Below are 21,099 nucleotides of genomic sequence, written 5' to 3'. Positions count from 1 at the left end.
CATTTTGACTTTCACCACCTTTCATCCTCCGTATTACTTACAGTAAAATATACAACGCGAATTCCTCTAAATACTAGTAAAAAGGAATGTAATTGTGAGCAATAGAAAGAAACACAAGACAAATTCTATTAATTTGCGATAAAAAGATATGTAAACAAGAACATTTTTAGTGAAGTCACTTGTGATGAATTAAAATATACCATAATACATAAATAAAAATATTATTTTACTGTTAAACTTAATATTATGAACGAGTTTCGATCGTAACTTCGTGTTATAGAACAACTTTAAACGGTCAACGCCCTACAGTAGATCTATGTTGAGATAATTGTTTCAACCGCAATATGTCTATGTACACAAAAATGGTCAAGAGGACGGTTTTTGAAAGCCACGGTCCAACCGGTCAAGTTTCAGGTTTGCTGTGTAAGCTAAGACAATGTTACAAAGTATTTTTTGTGTGACCTCGCTCGCAAACCCTATAATGTCAACGATTACAAATACTATTATGTTTCCTTTAGTCTAGTTCACAAAAATTGGGTCACGTTGTTATAAGTATTAATATTATGTTAGTATGGTATGTCTAATTTCCCTCGTCCGGTTAATAAAATAAGAATAAGTGTTAAAACGTTTTAAGATATAAGACGTATAAATTGTTTGAAAACGGACACGTATCTTATCTAGAGCGTTATTTGTATAATGCAGATTTCAAAAATTAAGTCGCTTAAAGCTGAAAACGGTTAATAATCATAAATTATTAAAAATGTATGTTGTCCATCTGATATTTCAATTAGCACTTTTATTTTTCACGTGTTTGTAACCAGTTGTTAAGTGAAGCTCTTAATTTAAACGAGCGTATAAAAATAAAAAATAAAACCTCTATTCAAAACATATAACTTACATTTCAATATAAAACTTATTTTACGTAATGACAGCCTATACTAGGTTTTATATTATTACTAAATGATAAGATAATTCCAAAATAAACAAAAATTACGCGTTTAATACCTATTAGTTATTTTTGACATGCACGTGCACGTTTTTTTAACATGCATGTGTATATAATATATATTCTATTGTGTTACATTTAAATCGTTTTTCACATGTTCAGGAACATGATCTAATAATATAAGTTGTAATAAAAACTCATTACCGCACAAACGAAGTTTGTCGCAAGAGCGACAGTAATTGGCTATTATTTACTCCTGAGAACGTTTATCTGGCCGATTTTAATCACTTAACCTTTAAGCATGTTTTTATGTTATTTTACGGTGCAACTACGCACCTCGTAATGTCGTTACGCTTTATTTTTAAATCATGTTTAAAGTTTGGATTAATTCTAGTTAATTTAACCATTTAATCAATTTACGCTTTACACTTGAAGGCATTCTTTCGCATATATTTTAATTAAGGGCTGTTTAAGATAAACTATTGATATATCAGGGATCTAGAAGTCTGATCAGCGTCTACTTATAAATCTTTATCTAGTTTATATGGTCAGAGAAAGATTAAAATTATTAATTTTTCAATCGCTACACTAAGTTCAGCCTTTGAAGTAAATTAATAAGTGTCTAGATATACTTATACATCTACGGTTATTTTAATGCATACACTGGAACAATTGTCAGTTATAAAGGAACAACATCAAATAAGTTTTTCTATATCTTCATACTACAAATCTCACCTCCTCGTAATCAAGCCTTGCAGTCAGCGTGAAAACGCCTGTTTGTGGGTTTAACGAGAAGATATCATTGGCCCAGTCAGAAATCACGGTGTACGTGAGCTGAGCATTGGGCCCCGAGTCGAGGTCGTCGGCCGCCACAGTGCCTACCACAGAGCCGCGCGCCGCGTTCTCGGCTATGTCGAAGGAGTAAGCGCTTTCCTTGAAAACTGGCGGATTGTCATTCGTATCTGTGACCTAGAAAAGGAAATGTTAATGTTAGTTTAAATTACGTACGTTAATTAAGTTGTTAAGGTTGTTTATCTTTTGCAAAGGATGTCGGATAGACTTATATTGTAAGGAGGAAAAATTTGTGTTTGTGTATGTATGTTTGGAATGTTTTCGCACAAACTGCTAGACGGATTTCAAAAATTATTGCACCCTTAGCAAACTGTATCTTTACCGAGTGATATATTCTATATAATTTATGTACGACGGGTGAAGCCGGTGCAAAGAGATAGTAGGTATTAAGGTATATAATCAAATAACAGTCATTGTTTAAAACAATTGTACGCATTAGATGTTAATTACTATAAAAATATCACTATGCAATGTTTGCACACTTTACAAAAGTAGTCCGTTAGTTTATTGGTTTCACCAAAATATTTTGCAATTATAGCCTATTTTATATTAAATCATTTCAAAACATTAAATGTGTTTAAAAATGGTCAGAAAGATGGTTTTTGAGAACAAAGAATAACTGAAAGTCAAGTTTTACCTGAATTACTACTGTGACATCTGTGAACTGCATTCCGTCGTCAGCGCGTATGACCACTTCATATTCCGGAATTGTTTCTCTGTCCAATGGCTCCTTGAGGGTCAATTCCCCAGTGTGCCTATGTAGTAAGAATGGTGTAGCCTCTTCTGATTGTATACTGTACGTGATGGTTCCTATAGTGTCTGGATCTTCCGCCGTAATGGACGCAATGAGCTGGCCGGGCGCGAGATCCTCTGAAGCTGTGTAAGCTGGAGGTATGTTCTTGAACTCGGGAGGACTGTCATTCTTGTCCAAAATAACGACCTCAACCTATAAATCAAAGAAAAAAAGTATGATATTGATTTTCCCTGTTTATTATTTTACTGTCATATTTTACACAATTATTGTTTAGACACGAATTTAGAAAACAAATTAGTAAATTAAAATTTTACATTAAATTGTAATTAATTAACATTTATATCCTTAAGTCACGCAAAAACAAAGAACCTGCTAATGTGGTAGAGCCCATACTTAAATTCCCATTTATTTAGTTTAACAAAACAATACCGTACCTCGATGAGGTATGTTTTATTTATTACGTTTGCAGAAAATCGTTCGGTTTAACACAGTACAAGAACACGAAGCAAATTGATAATTCTAAAAATGCAGCATTCGAGCTGTTCCATTTACAAATGTGTAACTTGAACTTCTGACACAATGATAAATAGGATTCATTTCGATATTTTAAACATGTACATAAAAATAAGTCATAATACCTACAGTATGCATACAATCAATTAATTTCGTTAACACGAAATGAACCTCTTAAATAAATATAAATTTAGAAATTAAAAACTTTTGAACGGATTTTAAACGCAATTTAATTGATTTAACTCGCGTAAAATCAAACACAAGAAAATACTAAGCATAAATTTAAGGTTGTTTAATTTTGGATTCTTAATGTTTAAAATAATATATATGCTACTATGTTAAATATGCATGTTATAAATAACAATTAATAACATCACAATTGACACGATATCGACTTACTTTTTTCGTTGACCCCGTAGACGGAATACTTGTTTGATGAGATGTTTTAGATAAGATTTATTATGTTAGACCCGAGCTTTACAAATGCAGCCGTTGGACGTTTACAAAAAGCCATTCGAACAAAACTCGACAAGTCAACAAAGGTACAGGGAAGTAGGTCTTAAGGTACGATCACATCTGACGGCATCGACTCGTCTTTCACATTTGAAAAAAGGTCTGTTTTGTAGAGAACAACTATCATTACTATTTAAGCATCGATATATTTTGTAATTTTTTACAACACAGATAATTATTTCTTTTTTTTTATGTAAAACATACTATACTCGCAGATGTTGTAGGATATAGAATATTTTAGCAATACTCAAACAATATCTTGTGGCAATTTAACTAAGATTACTGAGCCCATTCTCGTGAAACTAATTGCCAACCAACTATTGACAAATGTAGTATCAGCCTTAAACTACCTTAGTTTCATTATCTGTACTGTGAAGCATCAAGAATTCGGAGCACAATGATTGGACCCGTCATAGATAAGAAGACGCCGAGTGTACGAGTACATATTTCTCCAGCGAGAGATGCTGCGCATTTGTTGAGATGACTCAATCTTTTCTTTGTATGTGCAAGAGCACGCTCTCAAGGAGCATGTATAGAACACATTTTGAAACGCCCACAAGATTTTACGTAAGAGAAGCAGCAATTAACGCCCTTTGTACGATCCTATCTGTCAAGTAAATAAATTGAAATGTGTTAATAAAATTTATTGCTTAGAAAATACAGGCGCCTACGAAATGTTTGAGTTTATTGCTAGCAGTTTCTGTTTTATTAGGATCGCATTGATACATAGTTGGTATAAGTCGTCGAGGCTACGTTATAGCAAATTGCGAACTAATTATATACTGTCACGCTATTAAGCCTTTTTATAGACATCTTATTGTACATTTTGGAATTAAATCCCACAAGCTGTTTAAGTATAAAGTACAAAATCAAAAGATTAATTATGGAACTCTTATGCATAGTTCGGGTCGGACCCCCTAGAGTTTGTGTTTGAAGTAATCGATTAAGGTAAGAGAAATGACAGAATGTAGTATCGACGATTAATCAAGTTTTGATAATTGATAGTGGTACGCTACTAGATTAATAAGAAACATCGGATACATGTTGTAGTCTGTTGAATAATGATGATATGCAGCAAATGTTATGCGATCGGAAATCTTGTTTGTTTTAAATTTTATCCTTAATGATCAAAAATTCTTACTTCGTGTGGTGAAACTAAAAGAAAAAAATATATGTTTGATTTCTCTTCGTATTATTCGTCAATTTGGGAAATATTGTTAAAGGAAAGCAATACGTTATTAAAATTATTGGCAAAATAATAATGTTTACTGACAATTGACATATTACATCGATTAATTTTAAAATAAACGCAGAAAAAAAGGTCGACCCACGCTTAAGCGTTTCGATTATGACAATTATTTTACATGCTTTTTGCACCATTTATTAAACATCGACACCTAATAATTATATAGCTATCTACTCAATTTGATTATTGTAAATTGTACCGATACATTTTTGTAATAAATTATAACTATTGCCTTGTAAGTAAAATGTACTTTTGATATTCTGCTACACTTGTGTAAAGGTATCTTTATATACATATTTTGTATTATTATATTGTATTAACAAGCAATTGATTAATCTTAAATGAAAATAACATCTTGTTGTACTGAAAATAGTAGCTAGTTAAGTAAGTTAAGTAGCTAGTTAGTAGCTATTTAATTTTACCAATTATTAAATTCAATTTAAAATATTGTCACATACACAAGAGTGACATTAATCTGAAAAATGACCTTCCAATTTTGTCTTGTGACCAAGCCAGCTTAAATACACGGACATCAATCATTCTACTCATTTGCTTCAAAAATTTCGACGTTACTTCTTTTATTGCTTTACTCCATTTTATTACACCTAATTTCATCCCATCACAATGGTGTAAGCCTTTATTTTGCTACTATGGTGATCGTGATGCAATTTATCATTTTTGGTACAGGTCATTTTAATCCTATTTTTTTTATTTTTGGGACGTATTAAAGCTGATCGAATGAACGAACCTTAGTCCGCAGTGATTACTGAATAAGCAAGAGAAAATAATAACATATTTTGTGCTATATTAAGAAATCAAAAGAGAATATTTTTATTGTATTTGCTCAGACTGAAAAGTCAATTCTCAAAAATATACCATCTTTCAATTAATGCAACGTATCGACAATATTTTGTCGAGCCAAGCAACGTAAAACCCAATAAATCACGAACGTTTCGAATGCTTCTGTTTTATGATATATCAAGAAAGGGTGGGTTATAAATATTCTGTGAATGCGGTCGGATATGGTTGCATCGTTTAGGGTTAGACTCTGTGTTTAGATCGCTTCGTGACCGTGGAATGGCCACGTCTGCACCGCTATCCCCCCGGGACTGCGCAATTATGTTACATGTCAGAGATTACAACTCCCAAGATATAGCAATATCATATTTCAGCTTTTAGTCATGTTTCAAAAATAAAAGAAGCGTTCTGTTCATCTTGTACCATGTGACATAACTATGAAACAACAACGCGGTCAACGTTCGCTCAAGTATAATAATATGTACCAATAATGTTTGCAGTGATTAATTGTATTCATATCGTAAATAAGCTCAGTGAGTCTAGTAAACGTGATATTGTGTGCAAAACAAAACACCGCTAGACAAAAAAGTCCACACAAATTGTGCATTACGTACCCAAAGGCGCGTCTACGTGAGCGCGATTCGTAATGTGCGGCCGCGCAGTCCGCCCACATTGGCTATCGGCTGCAAATATATGTAAAATATGCACAAAAGTATCCAGGATAAAGTGCATCGATAAGAGGCGACGCAATTTGCATCGCCCTAAGCGCATCGATCGATAATAAATTCGACCCTGTGTTTACCAAAATATCGTATAACGTTTTTCCGAGACATTACATCGCATTACTCTAATATAATAACAGTACAGGTTCATATTATTAAATAATAAAAATGCGACAAAATAATACAGCAACCAAAATGTAACTTAATAAAAATGTAGAATTCAATGGTTCTCCATCGTGGAGAGGGGGTTAAAAAGGTAAAGCCAATCTCAACTGCTAATTCTTCTTGTAATCCTTTTAGCAATTCCTGTGGAAGTTATATATTCAATGCACATTATTTATTTTCATTTCAAAATATTAGAAGAGTGCTAATTTGGAACTTGACCTCCTACCAATCAAGGCAAAAAGCATATTTTGCGTATTTTTTGGATTTGGTTTCTCTTGAACATTTAAAGTTATATTAAAATTAAAAAAAAAAACAGATTTCCTGGTCTATCTCATTAAAGTTGCTAACATACATACATTCATTTGTCCCAAAATGATATGATTAAATTTCGTTTAAAACGCTGGAAATTATTCAGTTCCAACACAATCAAACATTTAACTTAATTTCACTTTATAAATTGTCCTCTTGTGCGATATGATTTTGCACATAATGATATGCATTAGTAAGCATGCAAGTATCGCAGCTTGAGGGCAGACACGCAAACATCCTCCATTTCTCCTAAATTCCCGTCCCCAGGGCGCTATTGGCTTATTATTCCCAGATCGATAGTATAATTTTATAATAACTATGTGTAGGTATCTCACATACCTCTAAAAGTTTCAATATTTTACGAAACATTCTCTTTTACTATTTGCATTACATAACATAAATAGCTCAAACACTTGATCACGCTACTGTTATTCAACTTTAAAGTAATAACAGCAGTTTGTATTTGTAATGTCCGTTAGAGGAAAGGCAAGCAACTGTCAGATAATTTTGCCTCAAACAATATTCACGGCCTTCCAGAAAATAAATGAAGTACACGAACGAAAATCACGAGTTCTGAATTTTTCAATGTCGCTCTCGGATCGAGATCTGCGCAGCGGCGAGCACAAAGCAGCTAACGATTAACGAACTCAAACCAAAGAGTATCTTACTTTGTTTTAGTTGTCGATTATTTGTCTGTGGCGAACGCAAATAAAACAACGATTGGCTCGTCATTTATATATATCAATGAATGAGATGATATACCTAAACAATAAGAGATATAGTAGGTAGTAGTTAGGAATGTACATTGTACTGGCTGCAAATGATTTTCCTGCAATTAAGAATTTAGACTTGTCTGTAACTTCATACGATATTCGTAAGCAAGCGTAATTGAACATTCCGATTATCCGTATCTATAATTCCATGACAGCGGTATGCATCATCTTATTTTATTTATCTAGAGGGATCGATTGTATGGACAGAAACATCGAGTCATTGCTATGGAAACAATGGCAATGGCAACAAAAGAATTACAATGTGCTGCCAAAACGGTACAATCACAACTCGCAGGTGGTTCTAGGTTGATCGGTGGGCGATACACCGTTCAGATAATGACGGACGGACTCTCGCGATGTCGCAACCGCTTTCGGTCGCCGATTTCGGTCTGCCCGTCGGTCATCTCTAACGATGGAGCGATAATTAACATCGGACGTCGGCATTATTTACGCCCGTAGCATCCTGCCGACCTGCCTTCGACTCGGTCACGACTTTTTTCCATGTTGAGCGAGACTATTGTTGCTTTACTTATTCATGACTAGAATAGAAACACAAAAGCTTATGGTTTATCACTTCGTTTGTATAAAAGCATTTTCTAGTTCTGTTTAAGTGAGTATCGATGTTGAAAAGCAGGCTTGAGCTATGTATTGATTAAAACAATATTGATACCAAATTAATTTCGCACTTCATCGTCTACGGCTCAGTAGATTTATTTATACAGCAAAAATCAATTATTTACCCTAATTGTAAGAAAGAAGTGAAAGTCCGATTTGAAAATTATATAGATAAATAGTTTATAAGTTCTATAAAATAGAAAGGTTTAGAAAAAGGAACAATATTATTAAAAATACTAGTAAATACCAATTACATTTATGCTAAAAAAAACAAATATGTACTGCCATGGAATTATAATTAATACCTCCAAATACCAGGTTTACCGGTATTGTGACACCACTAAATACCGTTTATCTAAATGCTAACTAGTTGGTTATAATTACTCATTTTGACGTAAGTTTTGCCTTTGTTAAGGCGGGGACTTATGATTTAAGATCAATCTTATCGAATGAATTTGGCGCCAGTTAATTAAATGCTTCGAATAAAACAAACATAAGGATATTCTAAATAAAATTATGTTTCTAATATTAATAATAATGAAGTACCATTTACAATCACAATTTTTACTATAGCTATAGGTTCCTTTTATTGATAAAAACATCAAAAGCATGAAGACTTTATCAGTGAATAAAATGCATCTGAGAAAGTCCCCAGCTTCGAAAGGCAGACTGTTTTAATTTACATTCTTGATTATCAAGCTTACCCAAACCTCATTAATATTAGGTAAATCTTGACAGCTTGTAATGGACAACCACGAGCGAAAAAAAATGTTATCGGTCAACAATGCGAGCCCATTAGTTTTAAAAGGTATTTCTTATTAAATCAAGCCTTATCTAACATATTTGTCTCTTTGAAAAATTATTTTTGCCCGATTTCCTTGACATTAATGCTTAAAACATTAACCATTAATGAAACATAAATTATAACGTTAAAATAAAACTGTCAGTTATAAATACCACTTAATTGTGTTAATTTTGATATTAATTAGTTCTATGAATAATAGTGTTCTAATTTAATTTTTTTTGAGCTACTCATTTTTTTTCCATCGTGTTCAAAAAAGTATGAACGCATGCCATTAATGTATTTTGCTATCAAACGTATCTTCATTTTGTTTCAAAGAAAATAATTTTTCGAAATCAAAATAAGTTAGCAAACTTCATATACATAATTAAATCTAGGTATTTAAAATTCCAACCCGCACTTATTATAAACTGTTTTAAAAGCTGAACCCTCATATGACACCTATATACCTGCAGTAGGCACAAATATTAATAATAGGCTGTTCATGATGATAATGATGATTCAAAATTTATAATGGCAAACATGAACATTTTCTCAAAAAACTTACAATATAAGAAGGTATATAATTTATGAGTTCCATTATTTTCCATGCCAGCAAAATACTTAAAATTTCGTCTTGTTATTGGAACGTGGCTGATATCAAAAATTCCTCTTTAAAATAAACATATGTAAGGTAAATTGCGGTTCAAGCTTTTATGAGCTGTTAAACTTTTATGAACTCAAAATGTTTTGTTGTTCAATAATGTTACGTTATTAGTACAAGAGTAAGTTGATTAGGAACAATCCAAATTGTGCCTTAATCATTATTCTTTCTTAAAAAAACATGTGCAATTATGTATGAAATATATCATACATTTTTTATGAACTACATTCTAGGCAACATTAATATTACGATCGCACCAACAATTCAAGTTTTAAGTAAGATATTTATATCACAATATTAAATAATATATCACTACATACAATACATTATAAACATGAATTAATTAACCTCTCTCATTCTCACATTATGTGAATAAAACGTTTTATTTTGATGTGTTGTAAATCACAAATACAGGTTTCACATATGCAGCTATAAAAGCAGGAGCTAGTCAACTAAAAATAAAGAACATTAAGTGTTTTTTTCCATATTACGGTTTCATTAAAATTCTCTTAGAATGTTATCAAGGGCTTAAAGCACACAATGGGAGCAAGATCCTTGTCTGCCGATGCGAACCCACGACGCTTGCCCCCTTCGATTCCCGTACGATGGAATACAGAGTAACAAGATCTCTTACATAACAATATGTTACATATTCTTATATTGTTATGGCTGTAATTTGTTAACTATTTATTTCTTATTCTTCGTATGTTCTTCTTGTATTGATTCCCACGTATCATAAATTCTGGTGTTTTGTTTTTAATCAATAACAATTCAACCATTAAGTTTAAAATGAAAATTTTGCAATTTGGTTTTACTAAAACGATATGTTTAAAACTTTAATCTTGATTTATAATTAGAACAATCTCAATAAATAGTGATTATCGCAATTTACATAGATACTATTTTATATATAAAGTCTATCATAATTTGCATCTTATAACCTTCATGTTGAAATTTGTGACGTCGCATTATCACATATCTAAAAATATTTAATTCTTAATATCAAAACAAGGCTTATGATCGATAGTTTTTTTAAATTGTTTTGATGAGTCGAGCCAGAAAATGAGAATATTTGCATCTTAATTTGAAAATACACTTTTAAAATATGTGCTTCTAAACCTACTTATCACTTTCTTCAAAATAAACTAAACTATAAACAGATCAAAAAAATCTTATACTTTATATATACATGCAAAATTTCTTTTATGATCAATTGAAATTCCTGAATATTCAATATTAATTTATTATATAAATGATATCTACAAGCTTCACTTAAATTTGAACAGCGGATAAACATAAAAACAAAACTTGTCCCTTCCTCTGATAAACTGAATAATGGCTTAGTCACTGAGGCTTGCGTGATATTATGCGTTACTTGTTTAACAACTACACCAATCCCCCAGTACAATTGAAATCTTTATTGCCCTATTCGAATAGTCTGTGCAGGACTTAATTCCTCGTATCGTATTACCTGAGGGCTAAGCCGGTTCATTAAGGATCGTTCAATCATCTTTTAAAGGAAGGCAAAGAATTTGCTAATACTTTTTTTATTTTTGTCTGGTACATTTTCGTGTACGATGCGCTTAATTGAATGTGATGAGCTATAGAAAAATGCATATGTATAGTGGTTATATAATACAAAGTAGTAGTATTAAACATACGAACCGTACGGTCACATAACCTACTGTGAATGGATCTTCAAGAACGATCATTTGTATCAGTTAATTTATTAAACGAATCAATGATCATTTGTATCAGTTAATTAATTTAACGAATTAAATTTAAACATCCAACAATTTATTCAACCTTTCCATAACACCTAAACTATCAGTGTAAGTGTGATCAACGATTCATTCTCACTCTTAGCATTTTATGGGACACAGAAGTATCTGCAAGACATTATTAACGCAAAGTTGCATTTTCACAAGACTTTAATGTTACCTTTTACTGATATGTTGCTGATCATACAATGAAATCCAGAAATATATGCTCCGTATCGCAATAAACATACCACCCGATTACCCAAGAAGATATTAATTCCAATATACAACACGATATCTCTACTAAGCGTGAAAAACGTATGTATAATGTAAAAATAACCCACAACCAAGTGAATTGCAACCTATACCGTTTATTTGAAGACTTCATTTAAACTTGTATTTATCTACAATCCATTTTCACTTTAAGATAAGCTCTTAGTTACACAGCTAAAGTAGATAGACAATTTACAAGTAATGTGAGAATTCTGACCTTAAGTTTCTTCTCATTTCGCATGTTGCATCTAAAGGAATATAAGAATGTAATGTGTTAGTCTCTATAAATACCAGCCGAGCGCAGTTCTGCATTATTTCTGTTATTTTATGATGTTTGACTTTTTATTTTAATTCTACGGCTATGTAAATTCAGAAGTAAGGAGGTGTCGTTACAACGCTGCATAACTATACGCTTCATAATGAACCTGTTATTGGACTTGAATAATATATTTTTTTTGTAACGGAAACACGATATTAAATTATTACTGTATATAATTGCATATGTGTGTGAGATAATAATAATATATTTCTATTTGACAAATATTGTCACACAAACAAAGAGAAAATCTTTATTATTCTAAATTTCTTCAAGAAGGTTCCCAAGAATTCCAGGTTTAAACGACCAAAATTTAGTTATCTTTCATTTTCGTCTAAAACCATTAAAAGGCAATAAGGAAATTAAAATGTCATGTAATGTTTTCCCAAAATTTTGTTAAAAAACATTTATTTGTTGGGGACATAAAAAATAACATAACTTGAAATACACGGCAGTTGATTACTATCTCATAACTTTAACGGCGTGAAACATATGCAACTAACAGTGTTTGAAGAAACTTAGTACAGGAAAGGTTACTGTAGAGTAAAAGTGTTATATGCTAATTCTTCATCAGCAGATTTCAATAAAGGAGGAAATTTACAGTTTTTCATCAGCCGGGCAACCGATTTTGATCATTCTTTTTTATATTCGAAAGCCTACCGTATGGTCATATTTATTTTTGGGTCTAAATTTTGACAATTTGAAGGCAGTTTAGTTCTTTGCTATATTATTGTAGCTATGTATATTTTCGTTTAAGCCTGTTAGTATGCAATGAAGTTGATGGTAATGAATGAAAAAATATCCACAGGCCGTAAAACATTTCCACAAAAGTATTTTTCCATTTAAATTTAATTGCCACCATACTTGCGAGTTATAACCACGCCCAGCAGGGACGTCCTGTGGACAAAATGCTTATAACGGTGCTGATTTAAATACAGAGCCATCAGAGGCAAATCGTACAAGAAAGTATTAAAAAAAGTTAATACTTGAAATCCAAGACGCGTATGATACCGCTATTCTGTGCCGTGTAAATTTTCAGATCATTAACGGACTATCGCGTCGCTATCGCTAAGTGTTAGTTTATATAATTACAGAGGCGTCCCCTTGGGCCGTCCTTGGGTTTCTCTCTAATGGCGATGGCTCAAACTGTGCCACTTGTGACGGGAACATGGGTTCATTAGCGCTATCACACCAGCCAACCTACTTGGTTCCGTAACGTTGTAAGTGTCTATTATCTTAGAAGCTTTTAGCTCGGAGATTTCTGTTCAGATGTGTACATTTCAAGTTGACAGCCGGTATCGAGGGCGCTCTTAAAATAGAACCTTTATTTGTTTGCGTAGATAAAAAATAATTATCAGTTGAGGGCTGTGCAGCATGCACTAGATTTAATCAAGGATTACTTTTATTTATGTCAAATGTTCTTATAATAGAGTAATGAATCATGAGTCAATGTAGCATGCAATTTTAAACTATGTATTTGAGAGTGAAAATCAGTATATAGGAATATCAACAAAATATCTCATTTTTTTGGTTAGGTAATTAACGCATGAGGCTAGATATTGAACGAGTTTATTTAATGTATCAATGGGTTAAAATATGTTAAACCAAACATTATAACAAAACTATTTTACATTTTCAATTGAGTTCATTGAATAGCTATTGTAACTAAAATAATTGTATGTGGTAGTCGAGCACGCTTCGGCACGAATTGGGCCAGCTCTCACCGGGGAAGTACCACACCCCCACAGAAGACCGGCGTGAAATAGCATTGTGCTGTGTTTCGTTCGGTGAGCCGGAGGCCCATATCCTTTTCCTTACCCTTCCCAGCCCTTTCCTGTATTCCTTTCGCCAATCCTTTCTTAATCCCTTCCCAATTTAAAGTCGGCAATACATTTGTAGAGGAGTAAGGTCTGCAATGGACCTTACGCCTCTCCAAATGTTCATGGGCAGTGGCAGCGCTTACCATCTATACATATGAACATACATTAAAAAAAATTATAAGAATATTTCTTCAATTCTTCGAATGTAACTCAAATGAAATGTGATCTCAACCGCTGACGTAATATTCGGTTACATAGCGTAAAATTTGAATACGGCTCTTAATTACAAAATACTGATCATGTTCGAGATAATAGCCGTCAATAAGCAATGTAAGTCTTCATATTCATCGGCAACAAAGTATGCTTCGCCCTGTCTTATGCACCCGATGCATCGGGAGTGAAATCGCGACACGACGCGTAAAACTGTCACGATAAGAATCGATTTGCAATCGAGATAGTGATCGAGTCGCGATCGAGTCTCGGCACGACAGTTGCCCGACATTCCAGTCGCAGCTCTATCCACTAACGGGAACACAGCCTTAATGAACATAGCTTATAGAGGATTGCTTCCAACGGAACATGTCAAAACCTTTTACGCGCACCTCACTAACTTTAAGATAAAATAATTTTATGTAATCTTTTTTAAACAAATAAAAAAGTATACATAAAATACTGTGTAAGAAGGAAAATTGTAATGTAGCATTTCTAGCTCTGTATTATACAAAATCATGAACGATTTAGTATAATACAGAGAAACTTGTTTCTGTACTCTGGGCGAGCATCACAGTAGTCCGGTCGTTCGCCCGGGTCTATCCAATTTATACTTTTTCCCAGGTGTAGTGTTACGGCTATAAAATTCAGTTTTTGTTGGGCGGGCGCATGCTTAGCTAGATCTCCCGTCGCGAGATATGTTGATTTACGTTTAACGCGCGTGACCTCTCGTCGGAGCCGATCATAGAATCGATAGACGATTCGAACGCGCACTGATATCGGCACATCGCACTCGTGCCGATTTATCTTGGGAAATATTTCGCGGTGTATAGCTTCCCTGCTGGCCACTCGAAACAAGATTACTAGATTCCTTTGTTTCACACGATCCACCTCGTTTTTTTAATGGCATCCAGAAATCTAATATCATAAATATAACCACACATTCTTATTAGAGGTAATTAATCTATTATGCTGGTTTAATATAAACAGCATAACTTATCAACAACATAGCTTCTCTAATGAGGACTAAATAAGTGTACAGTAAAAATTTAAAAAATGGTTATCTCACAGTGATGCATGGCATAAGTTACCGCTCTCACAACAATAAACAGTTCCGAAGTCATTGTAAGTTAAAATTATATCGTTAAAAATAAATATTTAATATCTGTGTAAAACGTTTCTTTCGAACAAAACAACGTATGCTGAAATAACTAATATTTTAACATTCATTGTAGCGCACCAAAGATAGACTTTTACTACTCCGCAATCTTAAGACAGCCACTATTTTTAATTAGCATGGATATAACAATGAATCATTGTATGAAAATATTAAACTCGTTGCATAAAATCAGCGTGCAATACTCGACTATACGAGTCTCGACCTCTGTAAAAAATATTGACGGCTTAAAAAGGAATATTAAAAAGAAAATATATTGTGTTATAACCGACATTAATAAAAAGTATACGGAAGTAAATCTCACCTAATCTGTAATGAACATTTACGACATGTCAATCCGTTTTTGCTTAGTTAGTGCGCCTTGATAAGACATGCAAATTTACTTAATGTCCCTTTGATATACATCAGAAGCTGTTTAAACATGTCCCGTTTTGATAAAGCTTATTTTTTCCTATAAATCTTTGAAACATACAAGTAGTTAATGTTAAAACCAGCTTAAGAGGACATTAAGAACAAATAAATAATGTGTTGTTGTAGTTTTATACCTCTCATTATTTATATTACTTGTTTACATGATTTTTGTATATTTATGAAAGAAACATGCTTTCCAATTGGATTTTATACCTAATTAGAACCATATGTATACCACTGAACGTTTTGTGTTAATGTGTGTAGTGTTTTGAATTTAGACTTTAGAGAAATGTATTTCATAAGATAACCTCATGCAATTGTTTCCATTTATTTATTATGACACACCACGCTATTTCTCAATTTCCATTTTATCGAGAGACAAATTCTATGTATTATGTTTTATGCAGCATATTATGAACATTTAAAAAGCTTGTAATTTATTTTATTCTTTATTTATTACATTAGTTTTCAAAACCAGTTTTTTCGAATTAAAAGAACTCACCTACATACAAATGGAGATATTAAATTACCCTAAAATTTTATGCAAACGTGTCGAAGATTCGTATATTATATCCGATATCCCGCTGCGCCTACTAAATATTTATTGTTATAAAATGTTAATATATGCAATCAGTTGGTGCATGAATTACTATAACACTAAATAATTGGACTTGCACCAGATCCAATTCAATATTTTTTCCTTTTCTTTAAGATTGTCTAAAAATGCACTTTTAACGATTACCGTGTTAAATATTTTACTTCTCGTATTATTGTTTTAAGTTTCTTAAGTTTTATTGAAAGACTTAGCATTATTCAGATTTCAATTTACTCATACGAATTTTTTAAATTATTTAGGGCCTCCAGCTGTGGTGTGCGTAAACTCATAATTCGTGTATCGCTCGTATAATTGTGGTAAATTCCACACCAGTATTTAATAATTTACATACATACATTTTTCTTAATCAGTTGATTAAGAAAAATGTATGTATTTGGTTCTTAGATTTAGATAGAGATGTTTTTACTGAAGTATAACATAATAATAGTTTTTAAAATTTATAAACATAATGCAAAATTGTAATGAATACCACATGTTTATTTAGAAATTACTTTTAAACCAAGAAAAATTTACCTTTCATTAATAAAGCTTTTTCATGAGAGGTACATTTCCGATGATCAGAAAACATCTCATATGTTGTAAGGTAAATAACATAAAATGAAACGTATTTGTTATTCCGGCATTTGTTAGATGAGCTCAGGTCACCTCATGTTGCGCAACTTGCCACACGGCTAGTTAGAGCTAGGAGCCCCGCATCATACCAACCTGGGACAATTGAGCGATTTGTCAACTATTGCATTAGGTAACCGGTCACCTAACTCGATATGTACTATGAAATTCATTCGACGACCGTAACGGTCTCTAGCCCATTCATTCCTAGTTTCGTTCCAACCGATTTAATAAATGTTTGCTTTCGTACAGTAATGGATATATTGCCGATAGAAAAGATCTTCCAATCGTGGGTTGAGGCGAGAACACAGCTTGCAATAGCGTGCGTCTTACGCAAGATATATCTGCGAGGAACACAATGGACAGACCTGTACAGAAAACAAGCTTTTTGGGGATTTATTGGATAGATTTTGTGTGGGTTGTGTTTGCTTCCTTGCATCTACCGCCTACCATATGACAAAGCGTTAACGTGACGCACAATCTCGGCATGTTCTGCGGAATGTTACGACCTAAACAATAAATTCCACCGAAATTATTTAAAGTATCGCTTTAAACAGTTGGAAATACAAATTTAAATCCTGAACAGCCTCGTGACAACGACCGCTGCACAACGTTGAAAATATAGAGCTCTATATACCTACAATATAACAAAAATTGTTCCAAAATAATAAATATATGTTATAAGACCCACATTGAAACAAAATAAATAAATATTTCTAGGCTATAGTTTGTTTGAAAACATAATTACGATTAAATCGTTTATGCCATTTCTACTTGTTAGAAGAGCGGCATCAATTTTCTTTGACCTATACTCGACCCCTAAGCCATGGCTTGGCACCCGACATTGCCTGTTTGTAGGTCAACATAGATTCTTGACTCGTAAGCGTAATTACTAGAGAAATACTAACTGCTTTTGTATAGCATGTGATGATTCAAAGTTACTTTAAGACTATTAATTTTACGGTATATATTCCGAGGCTCGATATTCTATACTAAGGTCAATTAAAACTTTCCTGCATTTCTTCGAACTTATCTTACGAATTGCAGAAATCAGCTTTAAATTTACCGTCGCATAGTTGTTTTATTAAAGGATATTTCTATGAGAGCTCAATGTGTTCAGAGCCTTTCTAACGGTGGATGCGCCCACTAGGTGTCGCCTGACTATGCCGGCCATCCGTCCCTGTGTTCCAACAATTTACGAGACGTCGCCTACTTTATTGGGTAAAGCGATTCACATAAATCCAGCATGAACAACACGGAATAACTATACGTAACTTTTTAGCATGTTCGCTGAGTTCGTTTATTTTACAGTAAATTTACTCGAAGTGCTCATGCAAACAATATATATATAACGTATAATGTACATACCTATGATTTAAATATTTTTACAGCCTTAATGAAGGTGTTAAAGTTTGTTCTTTATATTGCCATCAGTTTGAAAGCTAACAGTAACGCAGTGGGTGTGAAATTTGTTAGATACTGACATACCAGCACAGTTATCAGCACACTGTAATCGTTTGTGAATTTGAGTGACAGCATAGACTTCAGGTCCGGCGATCACACTAGTGCATTCAGTCCCCAGTTAGACACATCCGTTAGGTATTCCACGTTGGACGTAGATTGTCTGGAATCTGACTAGATATCATCTGTACCCGGTCAATGTAGGCTCTGACCTGAGCGAACCTTTTATTTATACGGACATTTAAATATCTCGCGTGCTAGCTGTGATGTTTACGTATTTCTTGTTTAAAAATGCCAGACTCGCACATTCAAGCGGAAAGACATTAAAAACCACGTACAAACCAAATAAATGTTTTTAATTACAGGTACTGTATGTTTAACACCTTAGCTGCAGGGCTAAAATTGAAACAGGTAATTAGAAATATATTACTCTATTACAAAACATTTGAACATTTCTATGTAACGAAAATATAAAATTCTCACAAAAATGCATTACTATAAGCCAAAGCTATTGTTAAAATATATGTATTTTTATAACAAGCATTTATTATTGTAGTGTTAAAGGCTATCATTGCAATAACTAGATAATAGAGCGGACAGGATGGAACCGACTCTAATGAGACAAGACCAGTCTCCCTCAGAAGACGCTCGTAAACAATGGCCACTATATTTTCTACGTTGAGTGAAACCTCCAGGTTACTGTCTTTTCCTACAAAACCTTATAGAACGTCAATTTCTTTATCCTCGAAATACTCAGCGATATTATATTCAAAATTTATTGGCATATCCGAAAAACACTGAGACTTTAAGTAAATTAACAAACTTTTCTAGCATTTTCCTAAATTTAAATGTGTTTGTAAATATTCAACAAACGATAAGTAATTTATTAAGAACCTTATTCTACTGCATTTGATGTTAACATTTTAATCCCACAAATAAATACTGACCTATCTGTAGATAATATGTGTATCTTAAACATCAATTTAATTAAAAACACACATTTGAGTGTAAACAGAGGAATATTAACATAACTAATAGGAAATTTTAGGCAATTATATTTCTAGTAACTACATAAACATGCTATTAAAAATAGAGAGATAGAGATCTAAAAGATCACAACATTTCTAAACGCACAATTCTCTTTAACCCTATCTTATCTATACTTGCGTTGAACCGTTTCATTTTACAAGTAAACGAGACATTTTATTTGTAATGTACTAGGCTGGTTATCACATCGTAATGTCTCAATTATACAGCCCAATGGCCACACGTCTGGAAATCAGAGAAATATTATATTAATCGTGTTCTTAAAACGTTGTAGAATTTATCACAGCGCTCGATGTTCTCAATATACTTTAATCACGCGATGTCGGCGTGAAATCCAAAAAAGTTCTCACAAGACATGCGGTTTGTGAGTTTACAGCCAAATACTTTATGTTCTTATTTTCATACACGTATTGTATTCCAGGGCATTAAACACCTTAATTCATGCTATGGATCTGACACGTATATTTCATATCCTAACGTTTTATTAGATTGTCCCTACAATGAAAAAAGTGGAATGAGCTTAAGATTTGTTTATTACAATGTCTCAAATATTATTTTTTAAAGAAATACATACTGCATAGTCTGAAAATAATGTGTAATTTACTATTGCTATAAAAATCAATAGAAAATTACAGCTGCAGATATGCTTACATTTTATTACATCTGCAACTAATAAGTTCTCTCAAATACATAATAACGAACCCTACACCCACATAACTGATGTTTCCATAATTTGTCAGTTAACGTTGAATGTACCAGATAAATACTACCGATAAAGTTAACGCTACTTATGTATCTTTCTTCATAAAGTTTTATTGAAAATCTGATACTACGCAAGCTAATGTCAATGTCGACAATAATTATTCTACGAAGTTTATATGAACCCTACAGCAGGAAGACTGCAGTATAAAGCTTGAGAAGGCTTATGCTCATTCAATTATAGGTATATGGGAAATTCCTAAGTTGAAGTTTATTTAATCTAAAGCTTAGTTTATGCGTCTTTCAGTAAATAGTTTACGTATTTACATATTAAGCTTTCAAACAAAAAAGTAACTGAATTTTGTATTTCCAACGCATAATTTAAGATAAATTCTATAGACTGAAACCGAACAAGGGGCCAATAGAAAAAAGGCAGTTACTATCAAAACATTATCTCAATCTGAATAAATCTGATTCGTTTAAGTCACGATAACCGAACAATGTCATGTTCGAGACTATTCGTAACTCTGTATCGTGTAGATATTCCTTGCCCGTCGAGCGATATGATCGGACTCCCCGTTGCCTTATTGATAAGGTTTCCATACTTCCCGTGTATGCTGGAATGCTTCTGAGTTTATTTAATGTAATTTATATGGGAGTAAGTTGCCTTGAAACTAAAATACTATATTGTACACGTAATATTGTGATCAGACAAGGCGACCACTTCCGTACTTCGAGATATGGTTATGAACAATAAACAATATTGGAAAGCGAATACCATACATCAAAGAATAGAATAGCCACCGTAAATTGAAACGATTATGATGGGCAAAATAGATTTGCCCGAGGTCGAGGCGACATCACGAAGCGAGCGCGGGTTAAAGAGCAATCCCTCTGCTTCGAATTATGAGCGCGGCAAATACAATAGCCAATTTCATGAAATTTGCTTTTGATGGATTCTCAAAATTTATGTGAAGCGATCTTAGTCTTTATGGAACCTGAATCAATATTATGGGTCACTTCTTGTTAAAAACACGAGTATTTACTAA

At 32.9% G+C, this 21,099-nt stretch overlaps 1 protein-coding gene across 1 annotated transcript in view; it reads right to left on the bottom strand.

The window, feature by feature from the left end:
• Window positions 1-21,099, bottom strand: part of LOC119834705 (cadherin-related tumor suppressor) — an 84,081-nt gene that overhangs the window by 26,080 nt on the left and 36,902 nt on the right. The window contains exons 2-3 of the mRNA XM_038359164.1: window positions 2,436-2,744; window positions 1,682-1,915 (exon numbers count right to left, since the gene is read on the bottom strand). Of these exons, the coding sequence (XP_038215092.1) occupies window positions 1,682-1,915; window positions 2,436-2,744 (543 nt within the window). The remainder of the gene's footprint in view (window positions 1-1,681; window positions 1,916-2,435; window positions 2,745-21,099) is intronic.

This window comes from Zerene cesonia, chromosome 19, assembly GCF_012273895.1.
Source record: "Zerene cesonia ecotype Mississippi chromosome 19, Zerene_cesonia_1.1, whole genome shotgun sequence".
NCBI classification, from domain to species: domain Eukaryota; kingdom Metazoa; phylum Arthropoda; class Insecta; order Lepidoptera; family Pieridae; genus Zerene; species Zerene cesonia.
Note: the sequence above shows the minus strand (reverse complement) of the source record. Positions and strands in the feature narration are given on the sequence as shown.